The sequence below is a fragment of the Pagrus pagrus genome (assembly GCF_965226575.1).
Source record: "Pagrus pagrus genome assembly, chromosome: 2".
Taxonomy (NCBI): Eukaryota; Metazoa; Chordata; class Actinopteri; order Spariformes; family Sparidae; genus Pagrus; species Pagrus pagrus.
This window is the reverse complement of record NC_140186.1, coordinates 24452070-24471132: the sequence shown is the minus strand read 5'-3', so window position 1 is coordinate 24471132 and position 19063 is coordinate 24452070. Positions and strand designations below refer to the sequence as shown.

The window sequence follows — 19063 nt, the reverse complement described above, 5'->3', positions numbered from 1 at the left end:
TAAAATATATTGCTGTTTTTGTTTTTCATGTACATTTTGGGCATGGCTGATTTGGCCTCTTAAGAGCACCGTGACGAGCCTCCTGACACTTTGAAAACACTTCTTAAAATATGGCCCACCAATGTTGCATGTTTGCAAGTGTGACTAAAATAAGGCTTTAACTGCTTCTTAGCTGTTGTTGGTGTTACAAGACAATTATGTTGTACAACCTGGAGAAGTTTCAAACGTGCCAATACATGTCCATGTCTCTAGCTGAACTGCTATAATCCCTTCAGAGTGATCCAGAGGTTGTAGAGGTGTGAGCTATGCGTGTTAAAAAAAGCTTCAAGGACACAACTTTTATTGGACACATAAAAAGATACTGACAACAGCGTGGTGCCGACAGTCAGCCAGGGAAAGGAACAGACTTGTTTTAAGGGCATAAAGGACTGGACTGTCCCAAAAGTTCCTCTTAGAAATGAACAACAGGCATTAGGCCAAAGGCTTTTTGTCAAGGCAACCAGGGCGATGCTAACTTCCAGGTGCATGGGACTTTAAAAATATGTCATCCCTACAGCACTCTATGGGAAAAATCATATCTCCCTTCAGATGCAATAAGGAAACAGCCAGTTTAAGAAATCTGTTTCTTTTAAAGAAATGAAATACTACCAAAAATGTGTTAATTTCTTTCTTTCCTTTATTCTTGTCTCATATGTGCTATATTTGCTGTAGGCAATGTCTTCTTGACTGCATGACATTTTTTGTTGCAAACTTAACTCAAGTCGCTGTAATTACCCCTGAGTGTGTGTCTGTGTGTGTGTGTGTGAGCCTTGTAATGCTACATGGACACATTACAATAATTGTACCAAAACAACTTTTTCTTAGATAAATGTGGGGAAGAAATTTTAATCAGAAGAGAAAGATTTTTATTGACTGATATATTTTTCATGCCTCAACAAACTAAATAAACAAACTATTTGTTTTCATGTCCTTAAAGGACCTTACTTTGTTTATATTTGGCGGACCCTGCCACCTTTCTAGCTTCAAACAGTGTTCTGGGACCTTATTCTCCTCTGACAACAGCTTGTTTATGCAATTATGAAAAAAAAAGAAAAAAGGTTTGTGTTATTACCTCATTAATATCATAACTATTAAGATTCTGAGTCTGAATGTCCTCCCCAAAACTACATAGTGCCTCTGTAACGGACTCAGGTCTCTGCTTGGTTGAGAAAGTCGACTATTGTCCTCTTAAAGAGACAGCGCGTGTCCGTGCGCTCTCGCAGCTGCAGGAAGGGTGCGTATGACTTTAAAACGCCACATGACAGTTCGCGGTGGGGAAAGTGGGCTGTGTCTGTGTGTGTGTGTGTGTGTGTGTGTGTGTGTGTGTGTGTTGCTTTTCGGGGCTACAGCATTCTCAAACCCCGCTGTCGACCTTTGGATCTCGGAGCCGCGGGGCGGGTAGGCAGCTCCTCCACGCACGCTGGCAATTGGCTGCTCTCTTGTCTTCTGTCTTCAGCTGCTTCCTCTCAGCACATCGTGGCCCAAACACGAAGGAACGCACACACACACACACACACACACACATACACACGTTCTCGCACGCGCGCTATGTGGCGTGAGTGCGCGCGATGCTGCTGGAGCCCAAAGTCCCCACGGTCCGTGGCGCAGTCTCTTATCGAAATGTTTGAAGATTAACGAGGTTATCCGTGTCCTGTAGAGCACAGGCTACTGCCAGCTGTACCCTGCGGGCCAGGAGAGCGACAGAGCGGGCGGACAGCGTGTCTAGTCGGACTGGGAGGACGGAAGTCACCGCTGTAGCTGCTGCATCGGACCACTGTACATCACGGAACCATGACCGAGAAGCGGATGTCGCGGTGGTATTTCGGGGGGCTGGCGTCGTCCGGAGCCGCCTGCTGCACGCATCCTCTGGATCTCATCAAGGTGAGGGGCCGACGTCTGTGTGTAACCCTCCGTCCGGTGGCGTGTGAGGGAGTGCAGGCCTGAACACCGGGCTACAGCTGGAGCAGCAGGAGTCACGCATGACGGGCTGCACGACCACCTGACCTATCATCACATTACTATATATGTCTGTTAGATATCAGCAGCTCAGAGAGCTTATCGTGGCATGACACACTCATACTGAAGTCTCCCGTTTTCTGTGGAGTCATTTGAGGTCAAAGGGAGGCTTTGGGGAAGATATTTTAACACAGTTTCATGCTGTTTTACTTTGTTTATATGTGGCGGACCCTGCCACCTTTCTAGCTTCAACAGTGTTCTGGGCACCTTATTTTCCTCTGAGAACAGCTTGTTTATTCAGTTATGGAAACAATAAATATTTCTGAGTTTGTATTATTACCTCATTAATATTGTAAATATTGTAATTTCTTCTTATTGCCCTTTTAAAGGCGCACTTTGTAGTTTTGCAAAATAAATGCAGAGACTCAGAAAGGTAATGTTTACAATGATGATCAGATGTTTATAATTTCCATAAGTGAATAAACAAGCTGTTCTCAGAGGAAAATAAGGTCCCCAGAGCACTGTTTGAAGGTAGAAAGGTGGCAGGGTCCGCCAGATGTAAACAAAGTAAAACAGTATAAAAGTTGTGTTGTCCTTTAAGGTCAGTTTGTTTATTCGGTTTATTCCGTCATGAAAACAAAGAGTTTGTTTATTTAGTTTGTCTAAGCATGAAAATCGATCAATGGAAAATTTCTTGTCAAAAACTACGTAGTGCTCCTTTTGAATATAGGGCACATACTCACTGACATCAATGATGCGTAAAATAGTATAGAAAGTAGTTGTTAGATTGCAGAGAATGGTCCAATATAGCTGTAGTTTCACATTTAGTTGTTCATTTAGATGTATAACTTGGTTACCAAAACCTCCACCAGCAGCCCGTTAGTGCTTGACAGCGGGTGTGTTTCTCAGTGGGGTCATGCATGTTCATTCTTGTTAATCTTTGCCACACCGCGCTGCACACAGCAGTCAATCACACCATCTCCACCCAATGCCAAATCAGTACTCAGTTCACTTCCACCTCTCATTTAATTGCATTGAATACAACAGCACATGACCCCGGCACACTAATTGGTGGTCATGCAGTCATGTGGTGCGTAATTATATAGACATGGCTGGTAATCACCATGTCTCAGTTAAAGTCAGGGCTTCATTTCTCTCCTAACCTGCTTGTTAGCTGGTGATGCCATATCCAGTTATAGTAGCGTAAGACTGAGGATTGTTGATGAAGGTTCTCAGTCATCCAGGTCATGGTAAATCTAGCTGCTGTATCGTAGGCAGCTGGACTCGTTTCAGTTTCTTGAAGATGTTTCAATCCATCTCCAATCCAAGAGGCTTCTTCGGTTCTATCTAACTGGAGGGGAGTTAGCTGGCTTTTAAACTCTGTGTGGGAGTGTCCTTACAAAGTCGTTAAGGACACGTGTGACCTCTGAGTTCTCTCAGCTTTCTTTTCATCAAATCCGTAAAAATGTTTTTTTCTTTCTTTCTTTTTTTAACCTTTATTTGTTTAGATTTTGGCAAATAAGCACCTTTTAAGTGTGCTAAATTAGTGTTAAGACGTTCCTGTTTGCAATGTAGCACTGGCTTTACAGACAACTATCACTAGATTATTTTAATACTGACAAAAACCGAAAAACCCGATGATTCACAGGCAAGTTCTTTAGTTATACACTAGGTCTTCTTATGTTTTCTAAATGGATTTATGGGTGTTTATCTGCAGTCAGAGATAATGATATCATTGGAAAGTGTCACACGGATTCTTTCTATCGTGTCCGTGTTATGACTCTGAGAAGGTGCGCCAGTTTTTACGCAAATTGTGGCACTGGAGCATGAAGGGTTTTAAGATATCTTGAGCTGTTTGTGTTGTACCATCTGGGAAGTTGTCATTGGAAGCTGTTTGGGAAAGGGCAGCCACTTTCGAAAAATACTTGACAGGCATCTATCAAAGTCTACTATGGTCTAACTTCAACCAATCGGATCCACAGTTGGAGAGCGCGACCGGCAGAGCCAGCTGATCAATCAACTCTCTTCCTCCAGTTCTGATTTAACTGATGCTATGGCACCATCTATGCTAACCTCTTGAGGAGCTGCCATTGTTGTTTTCAAACGAACAGTCGGTTCTCTCACTGTTGTCACGCCTAAACCACGTCTGTAGCTGCCAGTAGTCCCTCACAGGATGCTGATGGGTCCAAACCACTGTCAGGATGGATTCATCACGGGTCCTTCCTCACAAGGTCATCTCCAACTGCTGGCGATGTTGCCAGACGTGCAGACAAATCTGACTCACTTCCCTTTGTTTTTACAACACCGACGTGCGCTTTTCTATTTCACCTCATGCAGTATCTTTGCTTCACGTCTCTCCCTCCTCTGTGATAAAAGCAGCTTGGTATTTATTATAAGAAGCAAACAGCACTTATTTAAACAGGAGGAATTCAGTATTAAAAGCAGTGATTTATAAAGTACTAATTGTACAGCGGTCAAAAGTGGCTGAAGATGAGCTGTTTATACTTTGTCCCCCCAAATTTCAGGACATTTCACCTGATATGGATGTGAACAGCTTTAACATTAAGGCTGAGACTCAGTGCTTGAACCACAAAGTCATTGTTTAATCTCCAGATCATTGTGCTGGAGTACAGAGCCGGCCGAACAAAAGAATGTGTCACTGTCCAAATACTTAGAAAGGACATGTTATCTTAAAGCAGTCAAACTTCTAGTTACAGTGGCGGTTGGGTGAGGAGTGTTGCTGGTGTTAGACGTAGCTGACACTGTATTTGTTCCTCTATCAGGGCTGGTGCTTCCATTAGAAGGTGCTATAGCTGGGGAAGCTGAGTGTTGTTGGTTACAAAATAATATAAAACATTAAAAACATGCTCTTGAGACTTGAGAACATGTGAAAGAATACTTTAAAAACTCCTGTTCATCAGTTGGTGACTACTTACAGCGCAGTGGATGCACAAACTGTTGGCATATAATTACCATGTTGGTAATGGATAACTCCATGAATTTTAAGGAAAGCTATCATTAATTTGTAGAAATGAGAACGTGTGATGAAAGCTGGAGACAGCACTGTGTTAATCATTGTCACCTCCTGTGACGCAGTAGATCAGTGCTCACATGGTGTACACTGTTCATATTTGTACAACGTGCACAGTGAATTTCAACAGCACCCATTTCTCTGTGTCGCAAGCTTTACAAGGCAACACCAACACCGCAGTTTGTCCCATCACTGCTTGAGAAACGAAGGCTCGAATGAAAGGATGGTAGCATCCTGAACGAGACAGTGTTAATCTCTGTGCAGAATGCACTTTTTTCATTAAAATGATAAATACATAAGGCAGATGTGAGTAAATCACATAGAAAATGATCAAACTGGTGGTTGAAGCAATGAGGCTGTTAATATTTGGTTTGTTACGAGTGATCCGATCATAGACAGACAGCTTTCAGCACGTCACTTCACACCTGGCATTAAATAGGTCTCGACACAGATTCACCTCTTGTGATCGGGTCTCACTTCCCTGCTCTACATGCAATATACACCTACATCACTGGAACAAACCCATATAATGTTTATTACACAAAGAAATACATATCTTTGTGTATAATGATTGCCAAATTAACAAAAATGTCCAAATAGTTCAGAATTTGCTGTAGACAGGGTTTCACAAAGTTTATAAAGTTTCTCCAAATGCAACAACTCTCAAAATGTAGCATTTTTTTAACAGAGTTCCCCATGCACATCATAGAAGACGCCTATATTTGTTAATGTTTGCTTTATTTGTAAAATTTGACGTTTACTTTCAATATATTATCTATTCTTTAATAGATTTGGTGTAAATGGTGAAATCAGTTGGAACAATGTGTTCGTTGTTTGGAGGTATGACGTTCTACAGACACAAAACCAGACAGGCTGGTATTTCAGTAACAAAAGGACACTTTTTACAAGGAAATCTTGATGTATTATATTTAATGCTGAATTTACAAGATGGCACCAATGATTGAGGATTTACCGCAGCGGTTTCACAAAGTTCGTTAGGTCACAGGATTTGTAAGGGAGTCTGGGGATATATCCGTTACTAGCTTAATGGTTAGTTGAAACTGCGTTCACAAATGTCTGCTGTCAACATCTGCAGGTTACGAAAGCATAAACATGTAATTTACATTAAAGTGTACTACATGGAAATCAGATTGTTGTGATTGCTGTGGTGGCTTTCTTTGTGTTGATGGCGGAGGACGTCGGTTTCCGCGGTCCTTCGGTGTGGCCCAGGACACGTCTGTACACACTGCCAGAAGAATGTGGCCACATGCGCCCCAGACCACCTCCCACTGTGGTGATGGATCTCAAATGTGTCCTCAATATGTCTTGAAGGTGTTCATAGCTGAACTTTGAGCTGTCCACTTGTGATTGGATCACTCAGGGCCAATGACCTGTGCTCCACTGTTAAGTATTATATGAAACCAAGCTTGCAGAAAAAAACTTCTGTAACTCATTCTGTTAAATTTTTATCAGACAATAATAGCAATTAAACAATAAAAACAATCGCCTCGTCCACTATTGTGCAGCCTGATCAGTCCGTTTGTTTCATGCTCTTGTGTAAGAGGCGGTAACCTTGGTCCAAAATTGAACATTATTGCATCTATTTTGCTCCAGTGAGCACACACAGTTCACCTTCCAAGCCGAGCTTCTTGTGGTGATTCAAACATTTTTTACCCGCAAAGCTTATAAAAGACACGAGAACTCAGTTTGCTCTGTCTGTCACGGCACAGTGAGGCAGATGGTGACTTTGCAAATACTGTGCACACATCCCTGCAAAAGTAAACAACAGCGAATTTAGGACTGAAGTGTAATTTGGAGGAGACAGTATGTGAATGTGGTGTTTAGCAGGAAAGAAGAGCTTTACCAAACACGCATATCACACGGCAAAGATTGCCTCGTCATGTTTGATTGATTTCCTCCTTTGTGTTAACCCAGGCATTGATTACACTATCAAATGAGCTGCTCTGTCTATCGCTGCTCATCTGATACGGCAGAGTTGCCAAACAAGAAATGTCTGCTTCACCGGAAAAGACTTTTAAGCCTGTCACTTATCAACTCATCTGGGTGTAATATTTCACCAAGGTGTGAGAGAGCTGATGTTGCTGTGCATGTGCGCCTTAGCTTCCTGATGGCTCAGTAGGACACTGTCTGAACACATTTCTGCACTGTGTGGTTTCCTTAATCAGAGCGTCAAGAAATTAGCAGTTGCAGTCAGTCCTGCCTACATTGAGATTAAATTCCCTGAAGTAATTTATTCTGGCTCAAGAATAGACTGTTCTTGACTGTTGTAGATTTTGAGCCACGTTCGCTGTCTCTGGAAGGTCTTTTTATTTTGCACTTTGTACAACAGACTGAAATATGATATGGCATAAGTGTTGTCTTTTCCTGGATTTGGAGGCTACATGGCAGTAAAGTGATGTTATTTTCTGAACTTAACAGACTCTTCTACTTGTTCTAATGCTTATACTTATATCCCCATTGCTGATGATTATTTATCAAAATATCAGTATTGAGGCCCAAAAACATATTTATTTTTATGAAGTGCTTCTGAAGGAGATTTCAAAACGTAGAGATATATATTGTGTATTGCCATATAGCCTAAAAATATGGCAGTATTATTTTAGGGCCATATTGCCAGCCCTACTCTCACCCTCTCTATGCAGAGCTGTGGCAGTTTGACAGCCATGAGATCATCTCACCCAGATGCAAGACGGAGTGCTTCAGATGTTCTCACTCTGACCGGCCAGCTTTACCCTGTAGCCTTGTCTGAAATTACTCTTGTATTATTTATTTACTTATTCTGTCCTGATGCTGCTGCTACAACCGAAATCCCCCTGCTGGAAATCAATAAATGAATATCTTGCATTGATAAATGTTGTGCTTTGAAGTGGCCTTCAAACTCAAATACTGATTACAACAAAGGACAAAGGCCACATTGTAGTGCTGCTGACCTCTGAGAGGCACAGCACACCACACACGCTAATGCACGCACGCACACACACACACACACACACAGTGGTTAACACAATAATGGTCGTGGTTAGCACCACTCAGCCTGTGAAAACATGTGTATGACGTCCTCTGTGACGCGTGGAGTCACGGTATCTTGACCTCTGCTGATTGGAGTTTGGGCCCTTTTTTTGTTTTGTTTTTCCTCCAACTTTATTAATAAATCACTGGAGGACCTCTTTAAAGGGCGACACATTCAGTTGCCCAAATGACAGCTGGTGTCTGAGTTTGCCCCCAAAAATAACCAAAAGTTGCTGTGTCAGCCCAAACAGGACTAAGGATTCTCTTTGTCCTTACAGTAGTTGTGTGCATTCTGTCAAGCTGGTATTGTAAATGACCCCAATGCTAATACATGACTGTATGTAATGTCATTCCAGGTGCACCTGCAGACACAGCAGGAGGTGAAGAAGAGGATGATGGGGATGGCCCTTCATGTGGTGAAGACCGACGGGGTGCTGTCTCTTTACAATGGCCTCTCTGCCTCGCTTTGTAGACAGGTGTGTGTCTGTGTGATGTCCCAGCCTGTGCCTGTGTGTGTGTTGTAGTGTTGATTAGTTTGTCATTTATATCAAAAAGATAACCTACATTTAACCAGGTGGGTCCCACTGAAGGACCTTGCTGTGGTTTGGAGGATTTCATCAGCACTATGAAACAGCTACTCACTGTTTTCTATTTAGTTTGACTGTTTTTTTGTTAATCTCATCTGCAGTGACAGTCTGTGTCTAGATCATCTACTCTAATGGATGATTTAAGTATCCTTTACATACAATCAATATCCTTTATTTAACCAGGTAAAAAACTCATTGAGATTTAAAACCTCTTTTCCAAGAGTGACTGGTATAGACACTGAGTGGTATGAAAAAAACCCCTTCAAAATAAGATATTCTGCATTAAAATATCTAAAACCAGGTCTATGTTATACATATTGTTGAGTTGTGTACATACGTTATCCCAAATGTCTCCAACAGTGTTCAAATGCAGAGAAATCAACAGGTTTACTCTCCGTCACTTCTTTCAGTATTGGGAAGTCAACGAACAAGACTTAAGTTAACATGAATAATACTCCTCTCCTCTCCTCTCCTCTCCTCTCCTCTCCTCTCCTCTCCTCTCCTCTCCTCTCAGATGTCTTATTCACTCACCAGATTTGCCATCTATGAGACAGTGAGGGACATGATGGGCAGCACAGGCCAGGGCCCCATGCCCTTTTACCAGAAGGTCCTGCTGGGAGCCTTCGGAGGTGGGAACACACACACACACACACACACACACACACACACACACACACACACACACACACACACACACACACACAAACACACGCTCTGTTTCTCTCAACTCTCCTTCAAAAACATGTAAACATGCAGTGTCAACAGCCTGGGATCTTTTGGCAACAGCGTTTTTCTGCCAACAGGTTTCACCGGTGGGTTTGTCGGAACACCAGCAGACTTGGTGAATGTCAGGTAACACCCCCGTGATAATATTCAAAGTTTAAATGTCGCTAGACAAGCTGTGGTTAGGGTTTTGGTCCAGGCCTGAGCATTGCAAAAGTTCTGAAATGTTTCTGGTTCTAGGATGCAGAATGACATGAAACTACCACCAGAACTGAGGAGAAAGTGAGTGTTGTAACTTTCCTCAGTTTAAAATGTTCAGTTCAGACGTTCTAATCTCTTCTCCTAATTTAAACCTGAATGTGTTTTTATTTGTCTTCCAGCTACAAACATGCCATCGACGGGCTCTACAGAGTCTTCAGAGAAGGTAAATCTCAAGCAATGTAGTGTATGTAACGTCATGTAACTCACACAGTGGCATCATGTCTGACCTCTGACCCCATGTCCTGTCCTGCAGAGGGTGTGAGGAGACTGTTCTCAGGAGCCACCATGGCCTCCAGCAGAGGAGCGTTGGTCACTGTGGGACAGGCAAGTCACAGTGCTACAGGATAGGGTGATACTTATGATCAGGAGACTTTGTTTTAGATATCACGGGTATAACACTTGTAGGTGAGGTGTCCATTTAAAGGTGTTATTGATAACAATTAGTCCCTAAATGTGGCTGTCCATCTCCCGCCTTCCACTGCGTTCAACACCGCTGGTTGAATCATCTGCAGATACCACATGATACCAACAGTGTTATACTATTAGCTGACAAGCCTTGTTAGAAGCTGGAACCATAATCATCATCATAATGTTTTTAGGAAAAGAGATGATGTATTATTAATAGATGTATTCTTTTTTTAAATGATTTGTCTACATAAAACTGCTTTCAATATGACCTTTAAATACCTGCTCGTGTTAAAGAGACCCAAAGGATTCTCCGGCCGGTGAAGAGCAATTATTCCATCTGAGCTAACACAGTTACACTTTAGATTGATTCTTCCTCCTTCACTCTTTGTTCAAGAGACATCGGTCACATCAAATTCAGAATCCATCTAAAACTCCTGTAATAAGATAATGGACTTGAGTAAAATTAAAGGTACATTCATCATCAGTACTAAATCAATCTCCTAGATGAATAGATTACTAACTGGTTCCACTGAAACGATGCATAATGTATTACGCATTAATCTACATAAACTCAACATTACTTAACTTTTTATGGAGCCTGTGTAGGCAAGCGTATCCAAAGGAAATTGAGTTCAGACTGTAGCACTGATACAACTGTTCACATCCAATTAGTCAAAAGATTAATCCATATAACTGTAGGCCACACACACAAGGACAGAAGAGAATACGCTGTATGTGCGTACAGCCCTGGTCTGGAGGTGTTCATCAAGCAGCTGCTGGTTATCAGTACAGTACAGTTTGTGAGCAGTTACTTTAGTAACAAGTAAAGCTATCTGGAGAGGTGCTCCAAGCAAGAGGGTCACTGCTAAAAATCCATACAAATGCTGAAATACCATTTAAAAAATACCTTCAAACAACTTTTATGCCACAGTTGGCCCTGACACTGGCGTGTAGGTGAGATATGGAGCAGGACAATTGTGAAAAAAAAACTTGAACAGCAATTTTTACTTTATGGGAACTTAAAAACTTGAGGCTAAATTTGCAGGTGGCTTCCAAAAGCAAAGATAAAACACGGAACATATTCATGTAGTCAGAAAATAGTAACTGCATCAACCCAGATTGTTCGTGTCACCATTAAAATGTCACAGATCTTCCTCCTCCGTTTATTTTCCCCTCCTTTAGTTGGCGTGTTATGACCAGGCCAAGCAGTTCGTCCTGGGAACAGGCATGATGGGAGATAACATACTCACGCACTTTCTGTCCAGCTTCATTGCTGTAAGTATCCGGTTGTATTTGTGTGCCCTGGGAGTCGGTGTTAAGTTTACGGGGCTCTTCTGTGCAGTGATGAACTGTTCCTCTGCAGGGAGGCTGTGCCACATTCTTGTGTCAACCTCTGGACGTGATGAAGACGAGGCTGATGAGCTCAAAGGGAGAGTACACGGTGAGTGGATCCATCTCTTTCATTGCTCCCCGAAACCTTTAATTACTCTGTGTCTGTCTATCCTTCTTCTTTTCTCCTCAGCGTTCACTCTAACCCGGCGTGTCTCTCTCTTCTCAGGGGGTGACGCATTGCTTGCGAGAAACTGCCAAGCTGGGCCCGCTGGCGTTTTACAAGGTAAAAACAGTCCTACACACATTAAATTAACCCCACTGCGGTTACTTAGTGCCACTTTTAAGTAGATGTTCTTTATTTCATTTTTTTTAATTATCTCAGTTATTTGAATGAAATACAGGATCATCCTCTGATACGTTGTTTCACACTGCGCAGTTACAGTAGAGCTCGTGATTTCTGACAAGAAACGTTGCTGTTGAGTTTTTCAGATGAATTTTTGGCTTTTGAGCACCACAAGACAATCGCATCAGGATCCGTGGTATTTTAGAGAAGGCGGATATCTCCAAAACTGTGTAACTCAAATCAAATCACGACAGGTACGAGGAAAACTACTAATCCAATGCCATTTTCTTCGTCGCAGGGTCTCGTCCCCGCAGGGATCCGCTTGGTTCCTCAAACAGTCCTCACCTTCATCTTCCTCGAGCAGCTCAAGAAGTACTTTGGCATTCGCATCATCTCCTGAGCGCGCCCTTTGACCGGCCACTCTTCGACCACCCACCAACACTGCCGCTCACGGCGCCCCATCATCGCTCTGCTCTTGGCATTTAAAAGAAAATAAGGGAACAAAGGGAGCCATGTACAGTTTATCACAGGCTCGTGCATGTTTCCTTCTCCTTTTGCGCTACCTCTATCTCACTACCAGGAGCCAAATGATTCTGACTATTATGAGAACTTCTGGAGGGGATGAATACTGGAATTAACAGACCATTTCCTTCTGTCACTACAGATGATCAGTGGGATGCTAAGAAAGAAGAGGCCATGTAAAGGTGCTGCACTGGGGTTCTTAGAAGAGAGGAGATTAGAAGTAGCTCTAGCAGATGTTTAATGTAGTTCTCCAGTTTAATTTCAGGTACGGTTAGTAAACGTACGTATGAGACGTTTTTGAGATTAAGTGTTAATTTTGTGTTAAGGAACAATTCATCTGTCACGCTGACGACAGACTAAACGATGACTTCAACTAATTCCACAACAGATTTTGTGATTTATGCAGTGCTTGAGCCTAAGTCAGCGCCTTCAGAGCCCTCAGTGTGTAATGACTGTGGCCAGGAATGTGTTTCCTAATTCGTCCTTTAAACATTTTATTATTGTGATACAACCTCGATTCCAAAACCGTTGGGATGCTGAATAAAACATAAATAACAACAGTTTACCGACAATGGTTTACGAAGTGTTCCAGAGCGCAAGCAGAGCCCAAAGTGAGGCTTGCGGGCCGCTATAAGGTTCAAATTGGCCCACCAGATGTTTCTAGAGAAAAAAAAAAAAATTTAATGGAGAAATATGTAAGAATTTCAGTGGGAAACATAAAAAAAATTAACTAAAAGTATCAAGAGAATGGCCTGTGTTGGTGTAAAACTCCTGTGCTAGTGGTGTAAGCACCTACACTTCCCTGGTGCTCCTGCTGTTTTACACAGCGTCCCAACTTCAGAGGTAGAGAATGCAAACGAACACAGTGTTGCCTCGTCAGCAGTGCCATTCTTTTCCAAAAGCCATTTCTTTAACATGACTGAACAAACGGTTATTTAGCCTGATAGTAACCATTCCCAACAAATGTGGTGACCAAATGTGACGCACCCTGAATTTAGCAGAGTTGATTTATTTGTTTGCTTTTTCTTCCCTGAATTAACATTTTAGAGTTTGAAATCAAGTACGAGCAGGTTAAAGATCCGCTGAAAGGTTTAACCTTTGCCGGATTGTCCTTTACTTCATTCCGATCCTCTTTCATCATTTCAGTCGCAAAGCTTTTGGAGAAGAGGACCAAGCTCGTTTGTTTCGTGTTTTTTAAATAAGGCGGGACTTTAGGGGGAAGCTGTGAAGCAGAGAGCGTCGAGGGTTGAAATCCTCATGGAGGAACATTTTGGCAGTGGCTCTCTCGTTTTCCAGTCCCAGTGAACTTCTTTGCGACCGCTTGATCTCTTAAAGTTTTTATTGTTTTGAATAGAGATGCCTGTAGAGAACTGCTGCACTGTTAAGGTGTACATGTAGCATTTCCATCCTTAATGTCACTGTGTTGTTTACCTGAATGCTATGACTCAGGATGCCACTCTGATTAATGAGGCACTTTACTGACATACTGACTCACCTGCTGCGTAGAAACACATGCTGCATACTAACACATGTTCTGAAAGTAGAAACGGAGATGTTTTCACATGTTTAGAATTAATGTTAGTGGTTCCAATTTATCTGTAATGTCCTGTGACTGTTTTTCAGTCCAATGATAAGTGTCATGGTTCACCAAGTACATTATTCTGATCTGTGCCTGCTCTGTTGACAGAGTCCTAGTCAAGTCATGTTGCCTTACACTAGGTGTCCTCCAGGGGGCAGTATAGTAACGTGCTTATTATGCCAACAACTTGAATGATCCTCTCTTGAGCATCCCGCCAAGCCCTCCACCTTCATCCCATACATTTATAAAGAGACAGATACCACATACTGAGAGATAATGACTGTGTATAACTGCATGTTCGTATGTCCATAAGTGTTCCTCAATAATGTGAGGTACTGTAGAGCAGCCATAGACAGTAATGTTGACCCCAAACTTTATTCATACGCACAGAAATGAAACTGGAGGCACCCACATTTGTGGGTGTTGTGAACTTGTTTTTTGTAGATCACTGACTAATGATTTTTGAATTAAAATACTAATGTGAAAACTTTTTGTGTTCTTTGACTGTCTGCTTTGTTAAATGGTAACTCCGCCAATTTTACACGTGTGTTTACAGGTCTTTGGTAGTGCCACTGTGCAATGGTATAAAGCCTTTTGTCACCGCAGAGGACGATGTATGTAATCTGATAAATTACCTCCAGTGATGTCACTCACTGGCTAAGTCGCATTGCAGGCAATACGTACAAATTTTAGTTGAAAACATACAAAAATCTACTAAAATTATGAACAAAATGTGAATAAAGAGACAAAATAATGTTTCTGTATTGTGTTGCAGGGATATCCTCTGAAGTTAGCATGCAAACCAACTGGCCCCGGCCCATCTTGGTCCTGTGCTAGAGGAGTAAACACAGACCCCCCCCTGGTCCTGAGCACCCAGCCTGAACCGCAATAGCTAACAGAGCTAACTAGCTCAGGGCAGGTACAGTTAACAGTTAGCAGTACTCTGGTCGTATGTCACCCCCTATTTGTTTGGAGTATGAATCTGATGAGTGGCCAATTCTTACATATTGCACCTTTAATATGGAATCATATGTAGACAAATATGTATAAATAAATCAGGCAGGAATCAACAGACATAAATATATAAAGAAATTCATAAATACAGTAAATGTGGGACCTGTTCAAGTATAAAGTCGGCCATGTTTACCATCTCAGTTTAGCCTGTTAGCATGTTTATATTTGCTAATAAGCACGAAACCAGCTGAGGTTAATGGAAATGTCATAAAACAAATATTGGACATTTTAGTTAATTTTTGGTTGTGCTAAGTGATGATTCATCAAATGTAGTGCTGTTCATCCTGAGAGGAATATGAGTGTCTGCACCAAATTTCTCTCCGTCCAATAGTTGTTGAGATATTTCAGGAAAGTGTCAGACCGACTGACAGACCAGCATCACCATGTTCAGAGCCAGGCTGTCACCATGGGCTGATATCCACACTAGATGCTGTAAATCTGCAGTTATTACTGAAGTTCTCCATATTACTGTGAAGTCATCACTTGTTGCTTGTCTCATGCCAGGGTTACCCTGTCACCTTGATACTCACATATATATTTATATATATTTACACTTTATCTGACTCTCCACATCACAAAAGCCAATCAGGCTGCTGTTCTCTTCACAAGCAGCTACACAGACACATTCTGGAGAACCAGTTACAAACACTTTCATATGAGTGAGGGACTGCTGGCACAGAGACCGGCTGCTACAGTGTGTGTGTGAGTGTGAATAAACAGGTAGAGAGAGTTAAGTATTAATTTAAGACCCTCAGGAACAGGATCCATCCTGCTGCTGCTGACCATGAAACTACTTCCAGTCGACAGAAGAAAGCAAAGAAATGAAGGAAATGGAAACAGATGTAACCAGTTTAACTGATGTTTGTCAGTATTTAAATTATTCTATTATATTTATGTTAATATGATTATATTATTATATGTTAATATAGGATAGGATGAGTGGAGGTGATGGGTGAGGGGTGGAGGGTTTGTGTTAGGGGGTGGGTAAGTGTAGGGTTGGGTTCACGGGTCAGTTTAGGAGGGTTGAGGGTACAGGGGAGGGGAGGGGAAGACAGGAGTGGGTGAGGATCTCCTCTGATCGTTGTAGATTTCAGTTTTCGCCCCGGTTTTCCTTCCTCTCTCTCTCTCTTCTTTGATTTCTCCTCTTTTTACATTCAGTTTGTTTCTCCTTACTTGTCTTCATCTCCTCCTGCTGCTCCTTTAAATTGATTATGAGCTCCTGAAAAGAGAAAAACAGTTTTTCTTTTACTTTACATAAAAAAAATCTGATTCTGAACCAGTTAAACATAAGCTATTACAATCCATCAGGTGATTACTGTGATGTGAAGTGATGGTCTGAGGTACATACAAGTGTATGTAAACCTTTGACCACCACTGTATAAGAGAGGTTCTGTATTTCTCATTGTGGCTTACTGGATAGAATAAATTATTAATGATGCGTTAAGTTAATCCTGTATGAAAATTAATATGCCTTCTAATGATTTACTATGTACTACTACAACAATATGAAGAAATAACAGCAAATATTAGGCTGGACTAGCGAGGCACAGTGCTGAAAAAGTCAAATAAGAAAATCTTACCAGGTTTCTGTCACTGGATCTTCTGTTCATGTCGTTACAGTGAAGTTGTCACAGTGGCAGCAAAGACAGTCGTCGTAATCAAAGTTGGTCCAAAGAGTTCAACTTGAAACGATAGTTTGATTTCAGAGTTCAGTACTTTCTGATGTACTTACTAAAACTGAACGTGCATATTATCTGCTGAATCTTCCAAAAATCGATGGTTAGTTCTCAGCAAACAATGTTGTTAAATGCAAATGTGTTTTTAAAAAAAACCAAAAACACCCGTAGACGGTGTTGATCTTTAAACTGTCACAGGGAGTCAACAGTGTTCTGCTCGTCATAGAAACAGGAGACAGTGGAGGTGACAAGATGTTTTATTGTCTGACCACAATGTAAAATACATAAAACACGTGTGTGATATAATAACTAGAGGGTGTTTGTCTCTATCAGAGGTGTAACATGAATGTTCATGTGACATCATCTGATTCTGATTTATGTCTAAACAAACTTAACAAACTCGTTGTTTTCATGACTGAATAAACTGAATAAACAAACTGACCTTAAAGGACAACATAATTTTATACTGTGTGACTTTGTTTATATGTGGCGGACCCTGCCACCTTTCTAGCTTCAAACAGTGTTCTGGGACCTTATTTTCCTCTGAGAACAGCTTGTTTATTCAGTTATGGAAAAAATGAAATATCTGAGTTTGTATTATTACCTCATTACACAGTGCCCCTTTAAGCTTTTCCAGGGCAGAGCCAGAGTATAACACAATATCTTCCTTTTATATGATTTTAACATGTGGACACCCAATGGACTTCTCAGTACTTCTTAGTACTTTTCCACTGTGACTGTGAATCAAGCTTCACCCTCTTCCATCAGAGCAAGGACGTATTTTAATGTTCGCCCCCTCCCGGTCTCTCACAGGCCTAAGATTCTCAGAATAACAGCCTCCCAGCCTGCACCATGTAGCAGCACCGTCCACCGTTAAATGGTAGCAATCAGCCGTAATGATGAATGTGTGACTCTGCCCCTCTGCCTCAATGAACTTTGCTGTCCGTTCCTTTATTAACACTATCCATCACATGCACAGCATTAATGACTGTGACCACCTACCTCTACCATCACATGCATGTGTGGGAATTCATGAGCCGCATGTCTCTGCATGCATGTGTGTGGAGTGATGAGGAGAATCAGGCTGTAGGACGACTTGTGATGCTCCGACTTCAGGAATGTGCCTTAATTTCAGGAGGAAACATCATCTCAACCACACTCATTAGCCACCGAGCACTGCAGGTTCTGTGTCTATAAATATCTCGTCCTTTCATAGACAATACACTGACATTACGGGTCATTACAAACACGTGCGTGCAAGGAGAATAAGGACTAACCTCTTGAGTTATTGAGAGTATTCTGGAAAGAGAAAACATGTTGTCAAGGACAGTCGATATCGTCAGCGCACAGAAAACTGATCTCCAGGCAGAGAGCAGGAAGTATTTCTACGACTTCTTTTGAATTCATTTCTTTGAATAACTCTCTCTATGTTCAAAGCACCAGCTCCGACTTGTATTCTGTGTATCCTTCCTTGACATTTGTGCACAATATTCTGTACTGCAGCCTTTTTATTTATGCAAGCTGTTGACAGAAACGTTGCCCTGTGGGATAATTAAATACCAAAATCAGATCGTACAACAACAAAGAGACGGGGCAGGAGCGAGAGAAATCCAATTGCATTTAAAATAAACGTAATTAAGAATGTAATACATTTCTCTGGTGCGGCATTCGATCTGCAAAGTAACTAGTAACCAAAGTCATCAAATACATGTAGTGAAAGTGCAATATTTGCCTCCAAAATATAATGGAGTGAAATAAACATACTCAAGAAAAGTACAAGTACCTCAAAATTGTACACTTAAATGTACTTAGTGACATGTCATCATGTAAAAAGACATCACATTTCCAAATCTTTTCATTCCTGTTCTTTAACGTCATCCTTCGCCCACTTACCTGCAAGACCCTGAGAAAAGAGAGGAGTGAGAGAAGAGAGAGAAGAGATTAAACCTCACAATAGAGGACCTCGTTTGTGGGACAAACATTTGTTCCATTCCGTAAAACAACAAGGGTAAAAAGCAACATTCATCAACGGAGAAGCAGGTTTTCTTTCTCCTCAAGGTTTTCGACTTCATCGTGTTCGTGCGAGGTGAGGTGGTGAGAGCGGTTGATAAAAAGTTCAGCTATAGAGGCAGCTGTACCCCCTCACCTTCAGCATTAAATAACACAAACTCTCACAGCCGTGACTCTCCTGACATCCAGTCACATTCATGCAGGTGCACAGCGCTGACAGTATAACTAAGCCTAACAAAAGGCTTTATACTACATGTGCAGAAGTACACCCCAAGACCTGTATACACACTTTCTTGTGTAGAATTGGTGGAGTTGCCCTTTAAGAGCTGTGATAACGATACAAAAACGAGAACTTTTATCTACAGAATATTTAATCAGATATCCCTGAGGCCCATTACCACGGCTACCTTGTGATGACTTTAATTCCCATCACAACAAAGACAAAAAAGAAATTAATTGATTGTCTGTTATCTATGAAGTATGATGAACCTGATTTTTTCAGTCATCAGTCAAAGTCAGTCAAACAATCAGGTTAGCACTAGCACCCCGCTT

General features: G+C 41.6%; 1 protein-coding gene across 2 annotated transcripts; it reads left to right on the top strand.

Moving 5' to 3' along the window:
- The first annotated feature begins 747 nt into the window (after positions 1 to 747).
- Positions 748 to 14301, top strand: slc25a10b (solute carrier family 25 member 10b). Of its 2 annotated transcripts, XM_084369719.1 has the most exons (12): positions 748 to 1437; positions 1697 to 1920; positions 8413 to 8532; positions 9158 to 9272; positions 9447 to 9495; positions 9607 to 9648; positions 9747 to 9790; positions 9881 to 9951; positions 11218 to 11310; positions 11399 to 11476; positions 11594 to 11650; positions 12009 to 14301. In XM_084369719.1, the coding sequence occupies exons 2-12, from the start codon at positions 1831 to 1833 to the stop codon at positions 12108 to 12110; spliced, it is 861 nt and encodes a 286-aa protein (XP_084225845.1). In that variant the 5' UTR covers positions 748 to 1437; positions 1697 to 1830; the 3' UTR covers positions 12111 to 14301. The 2 variants fall into 2 exon arrangements, with proteins under 2 accessions (XP_084225845.1, XP_084225844.1); XM_084369718.1 differs by having other exon boundaries at positions 748 to 1920.
- The last annotated feature ends 4762 nt before the right edge of the window (positions 14302 to 19063 follow it).